The sequence below is a fragment of the Onychomys torridus genome, chromosome 8 (assembly GCF_903995425.1).
Source record: "Onychomys torridus chromosome 8, mOncTor1.1, whole genome shotgun sequence".
Taxonomy (NCBI): Eukaryota; Metazoa; Chordata; class Mammalia; order Rodentia; family Cricetidae; genus Onychomys; species Onychomys torridus.
In genome coordinates, this window is record NC_050450.1 from 82,763,087 (window position 1) to 82,779,842 (window position 16,756).

General features: G+C 54.7%; 2 protein-coding genes and 1 long non-coding RNA gene across 5 annotated transcripts in view; 1 reads left to right on the forward strand and 2 right to left on the reverse strand.

Annotated features, from left to right (window-relative positions):
- On the reverse strand, positions 1–10,233 carry Epn3 (epsin 3). 2 transcript variants are annotated; one of them, XM_036194883.1, is made up of 10 exons: positions 8,636–10,233; positions 4,986–5,665; positions 3,897–4,015; positions 3,092–3,172; positions 2,777–2,905; positions 1,857–1,944; positions 1,181–1,450; positions 933–1,037; positions 600–827; positions 1–508 (listed from the first exon to the last, which is right to left on the reverse strand). In XM_036194883.1, exons 2-10 carry the CDS (start codon positions 5,524–5,526, stop codon positions 180–182), a joined length of 1,890 nt encoding a protein of 629 aa, XP_036050776.1. In that variant the 5' UTR covers positions 5,527–5,665; positions 8,636–10,233; the 3' UTR covers positions 1–179. The 2 variants fall into 2 exon arrangements, with proteins under 2 accessions (XP_036050776.1, XP_036050777.1); XM_036194884.1 differs by lacking the exon at positions 3,092–3,172 and having other exon boundaries at positions 8,636–10,232.
- LOC118588521 lies at positions 184–5,679 on the forward strand. The gene is made up of 5 exons (XR_004945600.1): positions 184–482; positions 939–1,078; positions 2,049–2,144; positions 2,824–2,920; positions 3,871–5,679. It is a non-coding gene; the product is annotated as an uncharacterized LOC118588521 (long non-coding RNA).
- Positions 5,605–16,756, reverse strand: part of LOC118588518 (MYCBP associated protein) — a 23,894-nt gene continuing 12,742 nt past the window's right edge. For both annotated transcript variants that reach the window (XM_036194882.1, XM_036194881.1), the window contains exons 12-20: positions 16,422–16,609; positions 15,208–15,354; positions 14,433–14,882; positions 13,915–14,036; positions 12,857–12,972; positions 12,229–12,374; positions 11,926–12,096; positions 10,283–10,416; positions 5,605–5,665 (exon numbers count right to left, since the gene is read on the reverse strand). In XM_036194882.1, coding sequence (XP_036050775.1) covers positions 10,315–10,416; positions 11,926–12,096; positions 12,229–12,374; positions 12,857–12,972; positions 13,915–14,036; positions 14,433–14,882; positions 15,208–15,354; positions 16,422–16,609 — 1,442 coding nt within the window. In that variant the 3' untranslated portion in view covers positions 5,605–5,665; positions 10,283–10,314. The remainder of the gene's footprint in view (positions 5,666–10,282; positions 10,417–11,925; positions 12,097–12,228; positions 12,375–12,856; positions 12,973–13,914; positions 14,037–14,432; positions 14,883–15,207; positions 15,355–16,421; positions 16,610–16,756) is intronic.

The following is a 16,756-nucleotide window of genomic DNA, read 5'->3' on the forward strand; positions in this document are numbered from 1 at the left end:
TAAGAGCTGAAGACGTAGATTCCAGTCTTTATTAGGCGGGTGTAGTCTTCGTCCCCTAGATGTGGTCAGTCCCTAGCTCGGTCGGCGTCGGTCAGGGGTCCACAGAGGCCTGGATCAACGCTCAACCTGCACGACCGCCCTCGAGGAGGCGGGGCCTCGCGCGCAGGCGCCGAAGCGTCTCAGAGGAAGGGGTTGGTGCCAGCCTGCGGGGGCAGCGGCCCCGCCGGGCCGGACGTGGGCAGCAGCGGCTGAGGCAGGCTCGCGGGCGGCGGGGCGAAGGCTCCGGCTTGCGGGAAGACGCTGACCGAGGCGGGGAGGGTCGCTCCGACCGGCACGCTACTGAGCGGGAGGGGCAGGGAAGCGCTGTAGGTCATGGAGCCCAAGGGCGCCCCGACGGGTCCCCCCGGCGGCAGGCCGAGCGCGGGCGAGCCGGTGCGCATCTGGTTCAGGGTCGGCCTGCCTGGCTCGCCCAAGCCAAACGGGTTAGTGGAGGACGGAGCACCCAGACCTGCGGGCGACAGAACAGAGGATAAGGGCTTTGCAACGGCGGGAGTGGCGAGGCCCAACGGGGTCCCAGACGCCTGGCCAGGGCGTTCTACCTGTCAGGAAGGGGTTCCGGGTCCTTGCAGCCAGGGGTGCCTTGACTAGTGAGTCCAAATTGACCAAAGTAGAGGCAGAGGGGCCCAGGAAAGACTCCGGAGTCCGGCAGGGGCGCGCCTCCTTTCCTGGCTGCAGCGCCTCCCCCAGCACACCCAGGTCAAGGGCTTCAGACTCCTTCATGCCATTTTGTTTGCAACTGGGGCTTGCGTCCCCAAACGGGTCTAGCTCTGAAAGAAAGGTGATCAGTTCAATGGTGGGGAAGGAAGAGGGCAGAGGCGTCCCTTGGAGTCCTCCCCAAACCAAATAGCTGTAGCCCATGGCCTCTTGCTCACCCACAGGGCTGCTGGACTTCCCCGTGGCCAGGGCCTGGCTGTCCTTGGGCTCTGTGGATTCTAGAGATTTGGCAAATGGATCGAAGGATGAGGCTCCACCTAGAGCTAGCCAGGAGAAAGAGGGCAATGGAGTGAACTAGAAGAAGGTATGGTCTGGGATATGGGCTTCTCACCACAGACTGTCCTCGGTATTGGAGGGAAGGGGACCCAGAAGTCCCCAGCTTCTCACCCATGTGCCCTCCACTTACCAGAGGTGTCAGAGGTCTCCACAGAGCCCCCCCAAGGGTCTGTTCCAGTGCTGGGGAGTTTGTGGGTGGGGGAGCTTGGTGCCCAGGGGTCTGAGATGGGGGGTCCGGTAGGCAGCACTGGGGTCCTGCCCCAGGGCTCAGAGGAGGAAAGAGTAGGAAGCAAATCCCAAGGCTGGCTCTGGGACAGAGCATTTCCAGAGGGAACTGGAGACCAGGGGTCTGCAGAAGGTCCCCAGGAAGAGCCACTTGGCTCAGTGTTCGGCCTGAGACCTGGAAAGGAGAGGGAGATAGAACAGATATTATCTCAACACTCCCCTTCCCATTTGCCCAGCCCAGGTTGGGTGGTGTGGTACCCACTTCATGCTAACTTGGGAGCAAGTGGCTCTCTTGAGCCCATGTTTAACAAATAAACCTAGGAACTTGGACCCCCAAACCTGGGAGTATTGGCCTTGTCAGGGCTTGGCTAGCCAGTGAGGGCAGCTAGGCTTTCTGCTGAGCTTCCCAGGAGATCTGTAGATGTGCTTCCCTGGCCCTCACTGCAAGGTCCTATTCTAGAGGCAGCACAGTGACCCTGGAGAGGAGGTGATTTGCCAGCAAGTGGCTGGAAGAAAGGGACTCTTTAGAAGCCATCCTTGGGGTGGGGGTGTGTGTGGCTCTTGAAGTCCTGTGTGCCCACCTGGGATGTCCCATGGGTCAGCAGAGCAGTGTGTGGAAGGCAGGGCTGGAGCAGGTGCGAAGATGTCAGCCAAGTCCAGGATGGAAGACTGTGGAGGGGAGAGGCAGCCATGGCTCAGAGGAGGGTGGGGCGCAGAGGGAGGGGAGGCCTGACCAGAAGCCAGATCATTCCCCTCCTTTCTTCACTCCACAGGCATCTTTTAATGACTCCTCACCTCTGATCAGCACTTCCCATTTATAAAACGTTTCCTCAACCATGCAGTGTCCCATGTCATAACATCGCTGTGAGGTAGGTAATGTACCTAGTTTACAAATGAACCAACTAGTTGAAGCCCAAAGAGGGGAAATGATTTGTCTGTAGTTACACAGTCAGAGAGAGGCTGAGCTGGGTCAGATCCCAGGCCTGCAGAAAGGGGGAGTCAAGACAGATGATTTGTTTTTTCTTTGGACTACTTCTCTAGGCCAGTACCCAAGAGATACTGGCCACCACAGACAAGGAGAGGAAGAAGAGAGAGAGGCTCCAGGGAGAGTGAATAGCATGGGAAGGTTATCTTGTTTTCAGTGGCCACCTGCTCCCCTTCTCAGGGAACCTGAGATATTTTCAGCACCATGGGCTTGAACCAGCTCCTAGTCCAGACCTACAGTATTACGTGATCCTACAGGATGAGAGCTGGGACTGTCCAAAACACCCACTTTGAAAAAAGGGAAACCGAGGCCACTAAGCTGTCCCAAGTCATTAAGTGGCAGGAAGCCCAAGCAGTCTCCATCATGACTCTGACATGACACCTCATATCAACTCCGTCACCAGCCCCTGCTGCGCGCCACACCTTCATTCCCTACTTGGTGCTTGCGGCCAGCTCCGCTCGGTGCACTGCACAGAGGCCAACTCCATTAGCCCGCACACCTCAGCCCACTGTCTACCTGACTGGTTTTCAGCTTCTCCTCCTCCTTTCTCTCTTCTCTCCCAGGCTCTCTGTCCCGTCGACGTCGGGCAGCGGGTTCTGCGCCATTGGCCATTGGAGAGTCATCATCCTTCCAGGACCTTGACCCCTGCAGAAGGGACAGGTAGGGCATGAGCAGGTGACTGGGGTCAGCAGAGAGCAGGTGGGAGGCACCCACGTTAGCGCAGCACAGAGAAGCTGATTAGTGAGTGCCCCTGGATCCGCCACCAATGCCTTCACCAGCACCAAATCGTGGTCGGCACCTGTGGCCCAGGTGACTCTGCCCATGTACTACCTTCTCATGCTCCTGCCGGCTCAGGCTCAGAGCCAGCTGCAGCTGAAGGTCCTCATCCCTGTGGGAGGCTGGGGGGACTGGCTGTGAGGGAGGAAGAGAGGGGTGAACTTGGCCCGGTGCTCCCCACCCCGGGGGCCGGAGGGCCAACACAGTCCTGCCCAAGCAATAGCGATGGAGACAGAGATGCCCCTTGCTTTGAAAGAGTGGCTGTCTCCCTGCCTGGGCCTGAGATGCAGCTTAAGAATCAGCCTCCCTAGTAGAGGCTAGTGAGCACCCAACTGTTTTCTTTGCTCCTTAGCCACCCTGTGCAGGCTCAGGTCCCACCTATCTTTTTCTTCTGGGTACCCTGAGAACGTCTCTAGCCCACTCATGTAAGAGACATAAATGTTTCCTGCCTGGTCTGCCTGGATCCACAGAGGTAATGGCAAAGATGAGGATGTATCAGAGGTATTGTCCCTGTCCTTCCAAAGGACGGCTGGCGAGAGGGAGCAATAGTCCCAGAGCTTTCTCAGAATGCGTTCTCAGCACACACCTCTCTCGAACCACAGAGAGAGAGCGGACCCCTAAGGTGCACCACAGACACCCCCCACCCCCCCAGCTACACACGCCCTCTTCTGAGCCCTGCCTGAGAACACCGAAGGTCGGAGTCCAGGACAGGGACAGATCAGGAACATCGGCATGCTCGGTGCTGTCTTGGGAGCTCCAGAGGGTCTCTGGGTCCAGGGTGGAGAGCCCAGGTGGAGGCTAGTGAGTACCAGAGCCCTTTTCTTCCTCCACAGGCATCCTGTCCAGACCCAGGTCTCACCTTTTCAGCCTCCTCACGGCTCATGGCCAGGGCCAGCTGCAGCTGCAGCTCTTCTTCTCCAGATGTCTGGGGCCGAGCCTGCTCCAGGTCTGAGGCATAGCGCGGAGACGAGGATGCGGCTGCAACAAGTGTGGCTCCCGTGAGCACACCGGTCCCCACGGTCCCCACACTCCTCTGCCTGCCAGGAAGCTGGGGCTCAGAGAGAGTGAGCCAAAGGAGACTGGCTATTCAGGCTCCAGGGAGCAGGCAGCACACTGGGCAGCCCTCGTGGATTTTCCACGGCACTGCTAAAGCAAGTGACAGGGCCACCTTGACAAGGAGTCGACAGTGCAGGGGGTGCCTGGCCACTTAGGGCCCTAAGTCAGAACTTAATGCAGGTCTCTGACATCAGCTCTTGAACTCTCCCAGAAGGACCCTAGCTTGCTTGGGGCCATGGGGATTAAGAGGAAGGGATCTGCCAATCAAACAAAATCACAGCCTCGGAGCCCCAAGCAGGCCATCATGGGCTTTATGGAGGAGGGCCGTTCTGGTATTCCTAAGGTCACAAAGGCCTCCACCACTGTGGCAAGCCATCAGGAAGGATGTTTCAACATCAGCCACACTTGTTTTCAAGGACAATACTTTTGAGTGGTGGGGATTTACAGAACGTCAGGCGTCTGAGTAAAAGGGTCAAGGGCATTCTTGCACCTTGTCTCATTCAGTTCTCAGATCAAACAATAGAGGGAGGTAAGTGTACCTCTGTTTTACAAAGAGCTGGTTGCCCAAGCCAAGCAGCTTGGAAGGAACAGAATGAATGGTATGCAACTCCAGAGGCTGCATTTCCACCTGCATGCCACCCTCCCAACAGCTAACTAATAACGAGGACAAGCAATGGATAATGTCATTATTTCATCTGAATTGCTGAGCACCTATTATGTGCAAGCATGGTGCTTTTCACATTACATTCTTTATCTGGATGGGTCCTCCCAGCCTCCTTTCTGAGGTAGGAACTCTCTCTCATTCATGGCTGCTGGCTGCAGAGCCAGGGCTGTGGCTGGGCTACCACCACCATCACTACCCTCTCCAGCCATATCATTAGGGTCTACTCACAGGTGTAGGAGGAGGGGGATCCCCGAGATCTTCGGCTGAAGCCCAGCTGCCCACTGCCAATGCTCATGCCTTCCAGGGCCATTCGCTCTTTGGTCTTGAGGGCGTGGGTCCGCTCTTGCCTCAGACGCTCCTCGTCCTTGAGCAGGGCCATCACCTGTTTGACCTTCTCACGGACATTGACGCCTTGGTCCTTGCCATCTCGGTCAATGTACTGGAAGTCCTTGAGTGTCTGGATGGTGTAGAGGTTCTCGCGGCACTGGTGGGCCACACGCTCCGAGCCCGTCTTGAGCAGGTAGTCCAACAGTGTCAGAGCCTTGTATACGTGTCGCCAGTTCTTACCGCTGTCATTGAGCCGCCGCCACAGCATGCCCATAACCTCAGCAAAGGCCACCGTGTTGAAGGTCAAGTCAGCGATCTCCGACATGAGGGAACTGGGCGGGCCCCAGGGGTCATTGCTGGTGGCCTCGCGCACCTTGATCTCAGCCTCCGAGTAGTTGTGAACAATGTTCTTCACCTGGCGTCGGAGCGCAGAGGTTGTCATGGTTGGGGACTTGGAGGTGGGCAGCCCCCACCCCCGCCGGAGGTAGAGGGCTGAGGGCCACCGTCTTGAGGTCACTGTCTCGAAGGATGGGCCGCCGTGCTTTCAGCAGGGCGGCTGCGTCCTTGGGTTCCACATGGGGCTGAGAAAAAGAGGAGCCGGGACTCAGGATGGGTAGCTTTCTCACTGCTCATTCACTCACCAAGTGGGACCTGGCCAGAGTGTCCCTGCTGCCAGGAATGGCTTTTGGCCAACACTTACTTTTATTTTTCTTACTGTACTTACTGCTTGAGGGACCCTGTTTGGCTGGCATGCTCATCCATAGGACCACCAGACCAAGATGTTGAGATGCCTATCTCTAGGCACATATGGGGCCAGTGGGACTCAGAGAATGAGTCCATGATTATTCCTCTGACATCACAGAGCTGGCAAGTGGGGGCAGCCCTCCCTCCCTCGGCCTGGATGTGTGGCTTCAAGGATCATAAAGTGACCACCAGGAATGTCAGTTTCCCCACCTCACGCTTGTCTCCTCCATTGTGCCGCAACCTTTCCAGTTCAGCCCTTCACTCTTTCCTCTCATGCGGCCATTTTTCATAATTTAATTCACTCAACACCCACTTCGTGGGGGGTCTTCCCCAAGCCCCGCGATATGCTTGTAGAACACCCACATCCAAGTGGAAAGATCCGCCGATCACAGCCCACTGCGGGCGTGCTCAGAGGTAAAGAAGGCACAAGCAAAGAGAATAGTGGGCAACTTCCTGGAGGGACGGTGCTAAGTCAGAGACGCAGAGAGAAGGGTGAGGAGATGGAGGGGACGAGCCGGGGATGAGCAAGCCAAGTGAGGAATCTGCGAGCATGAGGCATGCACCTGCTGGCCTCTGCCACACATGCACAGGAGTGCTGTGACCCGCCTGTGTCAAAGGGCATGTAGGTGGCAGGGCTCAGACACCACCTATGTTTCCTTGAGACAAATTCAATGCTTATCGCCACCTAGTTTGTTAATTAATTCATCTAATTACTTGTCTCAGAACCACCTTTTCAGCCAGAATGGAAGTTCCCTGAGGGCAGGGGCAGTCCAAGCAAACTACCAAGGCCTTAGGCACACAGAAGACCTCTGGTAGTCCCATAGATGAAGATTCAAAGGGACGGTGGGCCACATGTTTTTCCACAGCCTCGAGAGGCAGAAAAGAGTCCCCCAAGGCCTTGCCAGAAACCCAAAGTAGGAGCCTCCTGCCATCATCATGGCACTAATATAGTTTTACACATGTTGTACAAACACACACACACACACACACACACACACACACACACACACACACACACACAGATATACAGAAGCTGGGTCAGCAGAACCTCCAGTTTCTCCATGAATGTCCCCCACCACCATAGAGATCACACCTCCCCAGATCACCCTCCGGCCCAGGCCGCCCAACCTCAGCTGTCCCAGCCTTCTGAGGAGTGGCGGTATAGGAAGTTTGTCCTTCCAGCCCCCGCAAGTGAATAATTGGCTCAGTTCAAAGTACCCACAGGCTTTGGCAGGTCTCAATGTTGGGCCAAAGGATGGGAGTCTGTGGAAATTGGACCCCATGGCCCATGGTGTTGCCTACCTTGTCTTTCTGTCCAGCTGGCCTTCTGTGGGAATGCTACAACCACAACTTGTTTAATTCCTGCCCTCCCCCTCGCCAGTGACTCAGACCTGTATTCACCTCCCCAGTGGGAGGGCAGGCTGGCAGCGGCAGTCAAGATGGGAATAATTGTGCCCGAAGCCCGCCCTGGTGTACATGCTCCTCCCTGCTGGCTGCTGGGATTGGCAGAACCAGTCAGAGCAGACATCCTGACTCCACCAGAGCCCTACCTGGGCCTGGCTTCCCAGGCCTTCCTACTTTGCCAGGGTGGGTACAAGCAGCCTCCACGGGAAGGGACCCTCTGTGTAGACCCCATGGCCCTCCATGGACTTCCCTCTCAGGGACAAGGTGGACATTGCTTGCACACCTTTGCAGGAGCTGGGGAAAGGAAGGGACCGGCAACAAAAGGAGATGCCTGATCCTCCACCCCAGCCATTCCTCTCTGCTCATGGAGTTTTAACACAGTAGGGACACAGTAAGGAACAAGAGGGGCAGGGTGAGGTCCCAGAGCGCGCACGAAGCTGAAGCTGAGAGGAAAGGAAGGCGGGAGGAGCAGCTGGGAGCCCTGCCAGCAGTGTTACAAGCAGAAGGTTTTATCGAACACAATATGCCCAGGAATAAAAAGGGAGTGAAACACAAACCCAGCTGCCGATAAGACGGTGCTGCAGCGGCAGCCCCGGGCAGCGGGTATGGAATTACTGCAGTGACCTTGAGCCAGACCCTGCCAGGTGGAGGGAAGGACACCGAGAAGCCAGAACCTGGGGAGGCCACTTCGGAGATGGAATGAAAGCAGGAGGGTACTAGCAGAGAGGGAGCATAGGCTGGTCTGGGGGTGGGGGCATAGAATATAGACTCCCTCCTCCACACGGGTCCCCAAGGAGGAATTGGAATGGTGGAACTTCTCAGGACACAAGTCCAGAAGGGTGCCAGGGTGGGGGATGGAGAAATTCCTAAAAGTCAGCAGTGAGGAAGCAGATGGCATCCCCAGGGTGGAGGTTCAGAGAGATGGAAAGAACCAATCACATGCACGAATTTGCCAAAGTATGTGCGCACCTCCACCAGCCAACGCCCCTCCCCATCTTCTGTCCCCATCAAGCCCAGAGTGAGCAATGGGGGGGAGTGGCAGTATCCTTCCTGCTGCAGGAGGGATGTGGGACTGGATGGTAGCTAACCTTAGGCTGTCTGGCTTCATCAGATCTGAGTTGGCTGTGTCCTGGGGAGCACTGGAGTGGACTAAGGGGGCATCCTGAGGTTAGCGGTGTAAATACAGAGATGTGCAGGATCTGAGGGGAACGCCACCAAGAACCTCTGGATGGCCCTACGTCCCTGTCCCTTTCCGGAGGGACCAGGAAGGTAGAGGGGGTTGCAGGTAAGAAACCTCCAGGTCCTCCACAGTCCTGCCTTTCCTGGGAGAGAGACTAAGTCCTGAGCCCACTCTAGCCCCCGCCCTCATGCAGGGCACCACCGCGGCGTGGGAGGGAGCTTACCTCCAGCGTGGGCTCCCTCGCCCCAGCCCCAGCAGGCTCTGCAGTGACCCTTTGACTTGCAGGGTATGGCACAGCCTCGGGAGCAGCTCCAGAGCCATCCACCATAGACCCTGGTCTCGGGAGCCCCACCCTCGACCGAGAGGCACAGGGCCCTCTGAAGGACAGCAGGGTCCCTCAGCGGGTTGGAGCTCAGCCTCTGGCGGCTGCCTCTAGGACTCCTGCCGGCCAGCAGTCTCGGGAGGAAAGTTGTTCAGCTGGCCAGGCAGGTCTGCCTCAGCAGTAACAGGACACAGGATGACGGGCGGGCGTGTTTAACCCCTTCCTGCTGTCTGCCGGGCGGTGCCTTCAGGGGAGGAGGCCTGCTTGTTTGTCTGCCGGTGACCTCAGGGGTACAGACCTGGAGCTGACCCACTCCCACCCTGCAGTGAGTTAACCTTTCCACTACCTCCTCAGTTAGCAGGGGAACGGGGCAACTCACCACCACGCCCTACCCCTCCTAGTCAGGGCCATGGTAAAACAGAAGGCAGAACACCCCCTGGGGTTTGTCTTTTCCTGCTCCCCACTGGCTTCTTGCTACCACAAGGGTCCTGAGGACTCTGCCCCTGGAACTCTGGAAGGGCCCTGCCGGCTCTGAAACGCCTTCTTGCACATCTCACCTGGAGAGTGCTGAAGGCTCATGAGGTCAGTATGAATCCCACAGGATTTAGCTACTCCCAAGCGACCGGCTGCCCTTAATCCTCCATTGCTCCTAGAGACCCCCCCAGCACACAAGTTGTTTGCAGTTGTTACAACAGAAAGCCCAGGATGACCTGAGCAGGCACTGCCTCTCTTTCCCAGCTCTTACCCTTCACCCATTTTGACAGTGCCACATTCCTTCAGTCCAGGAGTGGGAAATCTCAAAGCTGTTTTCCTGGAGACATGGTTTCCCCGTGTAGCCCAGGCTGGCCTCAAAGTCATTATGTAGCTCAGGTTGATTTTGAATTTACAACCTTCAGTGTCCCGCTGAGATTACAAACATGTTTCACTATAGCAGGAAAATGGCTCAGGGCCAGATTTGAGTTGACTGGCAGAAGGGATGAAGCCGACCAGAGCCCCAAAGGCTAACCTCTGGCTTAGGACAAGGGTGCTAAAGAGAACAGATGGGGAGAGGGAAATTGAGAGTTTCTTGGATTGTTGCAAGGAGTTGTACTTTTGTTTTTCTTCAGACCTGGGATGGGTCTGGGCTCAGCCCCAATTCCTCCGGGGTTTAAAAAGCTTGGCAAGTGCCATCCTGAAGGATGAGGAGAGCTGAAGTAGAAGATTCCAGAAAGTCAGATTCCATCAGCCCTGCTTCTCCTCCTAGTCCCTCACTCAGTCCTACTATGTGATGCCACTTGAGTTGGATCCGGGAAGCATGACCCTGAAAGTGTGGGCCTGAGGCAGTGACAGCTACAAAGACAAGGCGATCCTGCCCTGTCACCTGACCTGCTCTCCTGCTTAGTCATTTGCACATCGCCTCCCTACATGTGGGTGGCTCCAAGAACCACATGTGGGCAGGTGGGATACAGGAGGTCCTAGACTATCACCTGACACAGTTGAGACCCAGCATCCCCAGAGGCACAGCGGGTGTGGTAGGAACCTAAAGATTCTTTATTGACTTTTTCTAACCATTTTCCCAGGAGGCACCGTGGGCCCAGGAATCAGCTGCAAAAACGCAAAGGTTCTTCAACACTCTTTAGGGGGCTGAGCTCATCAGCCAGGATCATCATGTCAGTAACCAGGTTATCCAGCAGCCCATAGACCTGCAAGAATGGGATAAACATCAGAGGCCAAGGTTGGCTCTGCAGAAGGCACCAATGTACCAGTCTTGCTAAAAGAGGAAATATGGAGAGCAGAATGCCAAAGTTGGATAGTGTATTACTGCATGTAATTGTTTTTTTTTTTTTTTTTAGATCTGGAGTGGGCCTGGGCTTAGTTCCAATTCTGTGTTGGTTTTCCAGAAGCCAACTCTCCTTCCTGTAAGATCATAGATCTACATATTGAAGCTTCCAAAACCAAGACTGCGCCCCCTACTGCGGCTGGACCACACAGCCTAAGAAAATTGACTCAATACCGTAGAGTCAAAGGATTTATACCCCAGAGTCCCCAGAGCCCTAAAACTCCTTTCTAGAGCCCATCAGCCATCAGAAAACTCAATGACGTCACAGGCAGCAGCAAACTACTTCTGGTTAATGCGACCCTGGGGTGGTCCCACAGTGTACAGTAATGCAAGCCCAGATGGCACTGCCTCATCAGGGAGAGACAAGCATCCCTGTTAGATAGGCTTAGTGAGCGTGGTTTTGTAGACCTCCCACACACCTTGAAAAACCATGGTAACAGAAGACTAAGATGACCTGGGGCGTCTCTGAGGACCTGTTGCTTAAGGCCAGATCATGATGAAGTCTTTTCAGCAAATGCACACTTGGTATCCTTTGAATGCACGTTGCCCCCTCCAGAGCTCATGTTAAAATCTGCTTACCGTGTGAGTGTTGAGAAATCTGGAGACCTTTAAGAGGTCTTTGAGTCATACGGGCCCCACCTTCACAGAGCAATTAATACCTCCACCACAATGAGTCCTAGCAGCTGTCAGAAAACAAGTCTCCTTCTGTGTACCTTCCACACAAGCCCAGCTGCCCCTCTGCCTTCTACTAAGAGGTGAAGCAGGGTGAGTCCCTTCCGGGTGCCCGACTCCTGGGCTTTCTGGCCTGCAGAGCCAGGAGCCAAGATAAACTTTTCTTACAAATCAATCACCTGATCTGTGGTAGTTTGTCATAGCAACAGAAAGAGTACTAAACCATCCTACCTGGTACTCTCCCAGGAAACACACCTCTAACCAGTGTGTACCTGTGGGGAGCTGGGAGCCGCTCAACAAAGGCAAGGGCTTCACCCTTGTTGTGTTCCCAGGAGTCTGTTTTCCAAAGGACAGCTAGAGGCACCCTACGTCCGATCACATCCCTCTCAATGAGGAATTCTGCATGACTTCCGGGTCACCCAGAGAAAACCCCAAGGCCTCACACGGGCCAGCCAAGTCCTTCTTGACCACCTGCATGCCCTGTCTGCAGCTTCTTCCTTGCCACTCTGCTGGCCCACTTCCTCCTCCACATCAGCTGCTTCCTCTGCCTAAGGCACCCTTCCTTGGCCAACCTTCATTTCTCTGTTTTTTGTTTGTTTGTTTGTTTGTAGGTAAAAGCAGGTGCTCCTCAGTGGAATAAAGGGAATGAGAGATGCAGGGGTGAGGGCTGGGAGGTACGGCAGTCCCCTCTTCCCTTCACCTCAGCATGCAACCTCTGGGTATATTTCTCCATGACCAGGGGGTCTATGGGCTCCTGAGAAGGGGCCGTGCTGTCAGGGGTAGGGTCTTCTGAGGAGAGCCTGTCCCGGCTTGCAGACTTCACCACTTTCTTGTCATCCTTTGCCTTCAGTTTCTTGCTATTCAGGCGATCCTGCATGGAGAAATGGAGACACACCCCCCTCAACAGCTCCTGAGGGAGGTCTGAGGTCTCTCTGGTGGCTCTCCTGGGGTCACTGCCCCCCTCCCATCCCTCCCCCAGCACTTCCCAGCCCCATGCACATACCTCTTTCCCTGACATCTTGGTCCCCCTTTTCTCCTCTTTGTCTCTGATACCTGGGAGTTTCTTTTCCTGGGTGGCCCCTTTCCGCTCCTCCTTCCCAACCTTACTCACTGCCACCTTCACTTCTACGACTGTGGGGGACTTGTGACCTAAGAGGGGGAAAGTGGGAGACATACAGAAGCTCCCCCCCCATGACCTGGCCTACACCCCAGGCTTATGCCAAGGTCAGCTGGGAGATGAGGAAAACAGAGAATCCCTGCAGGCTGAGAGCAGAGAGGGCTAAGGAAGTCTGGGAAGAAGACTTTCTTGAGCCCTCCATGTGACCTTAGCGAACAAGGCTGTGTGACCAGGGCAAGAGACAGTTCAGTCCCAGCTCCACTCTATTTAAACTCCCTGTGATTCAGCATGCAAAACAAGGAGACTCCACCAATGGAGAATCTGAGTCTCAAGTCCTGGCAACAGATAGAAAGACAGACAAAAAAACAAAACAAAAAACCAAGCTGGATGAGCCCCACAACTAGGGACTGAAGTACCTACCATAAGGGGTTAAACAGTCAAGGTATTGTTGCCTTCAGGGCAGAGGGCTGAGGAAGAGAAGACTACCTGGAGGTGAGCCCTCACAATGTCTGACCTTGGTCTTCTGGAACATCCAAATAAACCGTCTCCTTCTCAGGCAATCCCAAAAGAGCCCTTAGCCACAGTGACTGGCTTACCAGGCTGTCAATCACATCTCGCCACAGCTGCAAACTAGAGGGAAAGACACATTGGAGAAAAGCCATCACTCTTCAACTGTCCTCGAACCTTCGGAGGCTCAGATGCCTCCCTTTAAGGACTCTAGCAGGGGGAACACTATCATGAAAATGCCATGTTACCAAGCAGTCAATCCTCCCTGACACTATGCAAGTGTTCACTTCGGAATCTGGCTTCCCTGTGGTGGCAACCAAGAGACCAGGTCTAAGACTAGTATTAAGAAGCCTGAATGAGCCGGGCGGTGGTGGCACATGCCTTTAATCCCAGCACTCGGGAGGCAGAGGCAGGCGGATCTTTGTGAGTTCAAGGCCAGCCAGGTCTACAGAGTGAGATCTAGGAAAGGCACAAAGCTACACAGAGAAACCCTGTCTGGAAAAAGCAAAAACAAAACAACAACAACAAAAAGCCTGAATGAACTCAGTCTTGCTTGAGAGTCTAAATTCCAGCTTGGAGTAATGGCTAGACTTGGTCAGGCTTCATGGGAAGGGCTGACTGAGCCCTGCACAAGATTCTCAGCACGAGGCTCCCGAGGCTGTGTTCTGTTTCAAAAACATATCCACAGAAGTCCAAACAGGCGACGGCTCGCTGACACAGAGAAGTGAAGCTTTTTGTGAGTCTCCCTCTCTCCTCAAGTGTCCTTTGCCCCCTGCCACCCCAGCCCCCATTCTTCTGCTGAGAAGGAACAAGACAAGGGGAAGGGGGTGAGGTGGGGGAGGCAAACTATTTGTTCTACTGCTACTGCTCCCCAGAGGAGCAGCTGGCAGCTGTGAGGCTGCTGTAGCAGCTTCCAGAGTATGAATGAGATGTTTGCAGCATTTCTTAGCATCCCGAGCTCAAGGGAAACATAGCCGCCTGGGTTCTGGAACCACCTTCCCAGGCCCCCTGGCCAGGTACTACCAAGGGAAGGAGATCTGGGGTGGTCCCCTGGAGGGTACCTACCACATCTGGTGCAGGAGGTCACACTGCAATGGCTTCTGCTCCTGGCACAGCTCCACAGCTGCCTTGTTGAGCCGGATGAGGGCATCCTCTCTCTGGATCTCCTCCGGAAAGGTAATCACTGCCTGGTTAGGGCCATGGACACCATGGGCAACCATTCTGGACCAGAACTCCAAGGGTCCCTGTGTTTTCCCTAGCAATGGACCTGGCTACATGGAACAGGACCCAAAACTAGAAGCTATGGAGTCTATGGAAGATGACTTCTCCTTCTCTGAGAACCAGTGACCTGCCTCAAAAAAATCTATTCCCATGAACCTCAGTTTTCAAGGTTTTCACAGAAGCTCCGTGTTTAAAAAAAAAAAAAAGAAAGAAAGTTTTGACTCAAGAGACTAGTTTTTCGGGGCCCTCGGGTTTCATCTATATGCCCATGGGCCAAGGGAAGTTGCTGGAACCTCCCTGGTGGGACCCAGAAACACACTCAAGGACATTTGCCACCAACCCCATCGGAATCTTAGGGGCACCTTTCTGAAGTCCTCCAGGCAGAGGTTCCACTTGGGCAGGGGAAGGCTTTCCAGCTCCCAAGGGCTCCTGGTGTTCTCCCTGTCAGGACTCTCCTCCACCAGGATCTCCTCCATGATGCTCTTCCGTGGGAAACTCTTGGTGCCTCCTCCAGTCTTCTGAGACGGGAAGGACTCTCGGGATTCCTTGAGGGCATCTGACTCCTGCCTCAACTGCGGCTGTGAGGCTTCCAAGACTGGACTCCTGCTGCTCCTGCTGCTCCTGCTGCTTATTGAGTGTTCGAGGTCCGCTTGGGCCTTATCAACAAACACTAATGGCAATGGGACAGGCCGAGCTCTGGAGCTGAGGGCATCCTCCTGACCTGCCCTGGTCTCGTCAGTCTTCAGTGGCGGGAACGGGTACTGCTGCCACAGCTGGTGCAGGTTTTGCACCACTTGATGCTGGTAATGCAACTGCAGCCAAGGTGAGGGGGGACACAGACACATATGCACATGCATTGGGGCCTTCCAAGACAGGCAAGGTTTAAAGGAAGAATTATGTGACGTTCTGGTCTTACTAAGCATCCGCCCACTTATGAGCTATTTTGGGTACATTCCTGAACTTCTCTGGGCCTTCATTTCCCGTATTTACATCCTGTAAGGGTATAAATCACACTCATTCTCTCTTAGGATTGCTGTGAGGAGGTGAATTACTTGTGGAAGATGCCCAGCACAGTTTCCGGCATGCGGAAGGATTTGCTACTACAATCACCCAGAGTGCGCAAGGGCCAACCCATACCCGAGGATTCCTGTAGTGGAACAAGTCCTCCTCGGTGAGATTGGTATCCACAGGGGATGGTACACGCTCTGGAGTCGAGACACCCCTCAGTAACTCCTGCAGCACACTCTGTGCAATGGTGACAGCCTCATGGGCAGCCAGCTTACTCTGGGGAAAGAAAGATGGTACAAGATGGCAGCCTAGGCTCACCACTGCCCATGTATCCTCAAGGAGAGAGTCAGAACATCCTAGAGTAGGTTCTGAGTTCCTGCCTGGAAGTCAGTCCCTCTGGCTTACACAGACACCTATTATTTCAAGACACAAAAATCTCCAGATCTCTCTAAACATCCATGTTCCCCTTGAAAAGGTAAAAGGCATCCAGCAGAGGCCAGTCCCAGAGGACAGCCACTCCTGCACAGGATTTGGACCCTCCAATTTCCCTATTAGAAGAAGGGGTAGAGTCAGAGTACACAGTTTGGGCGCCATTAAGAATAGTAGTGAACTTTCCTCTGGCCTGGCCACACAGTGTCATAGAAACCCAGCAGAAGGGCATCTCTCCACACGCAGGTCCTAGAGTCAGCAAATACAGTGAACTTGGCCTTTGTCAAAGTTACAATCTAATTGGCACGGGCCAAGCCCCAGCCTGAAGCAGGCAGCTGTGTGTAGGGTACCACATAAATGCCCAGCTTTCCACAGAATCCCACAGAGCAGGGCACAAGAAAAGCACACCGAGACTGAACAGGGACAAAGAGCCTCCAGCTCTCACCTTGCCTCTGCAGGGAGGCTGACAATGAGAAGGGTACTGGGGCTGGTTATTTAAGTCACTGTCTCTGGGCTGGAAGTCTTACCAGTCCAGTCCCACTCTACCGCCCAGTGGCAGACGGCCGTGAACAAACTGTTGCCCCACCCTAAGGTCTCCCATATCCACCCGAGACTCACAGCCCCAGTGGGGAAGCTCCTAGTAGGGACTCTGTACATACTTCTGTGAAGTCTGTATCTAAGGATTTCATCTTGTTCCCTTCTAACTCAGGGCTGCAAGGTAGGGTCACTGGCTGTCCTGCCCTAGCCTGCCCTTCCATCTTCTACATCATAAAGGCCTGGGTATTGTTTCGTAAACAAGAGTGTGTGGTGAGAAAAAAAAAATCGCCTCTCAAGATAGGAAAATTAAAGATCCCTGGAGGAACCCCTGAGTGAGCCATGTGCTGTCCCCATGGCTGACATTCTAAGTCTCCTACCTCCAACAACTTCCTCTCTTCGATGAAAGTGTCCTGGGTCAGTGAGATAGCATGGAGAGTGACCTGAAGGACAGCACCTCCCAGGAGGGTAGGATGGGTCCCAAATTCCCAAGATTCCCTGAAGATGCCAGCATTCAGAGACTTGAAGAAGAAGGTAAAGTGTTTGGTTTCCCCAGGCAGAATCACACCTGAGAGAGACAGGCAGAGGCTGTGATGGGGGAGCTGGCCGAACCACCAGTCTACGTGCAGAAAGCACACTGCAGGCCAGCCCACATCTGGTCACCAGACAGCCATCCCTGCTTCTCAGGACCATAAGGTTTCCTGGAATGGGTGAC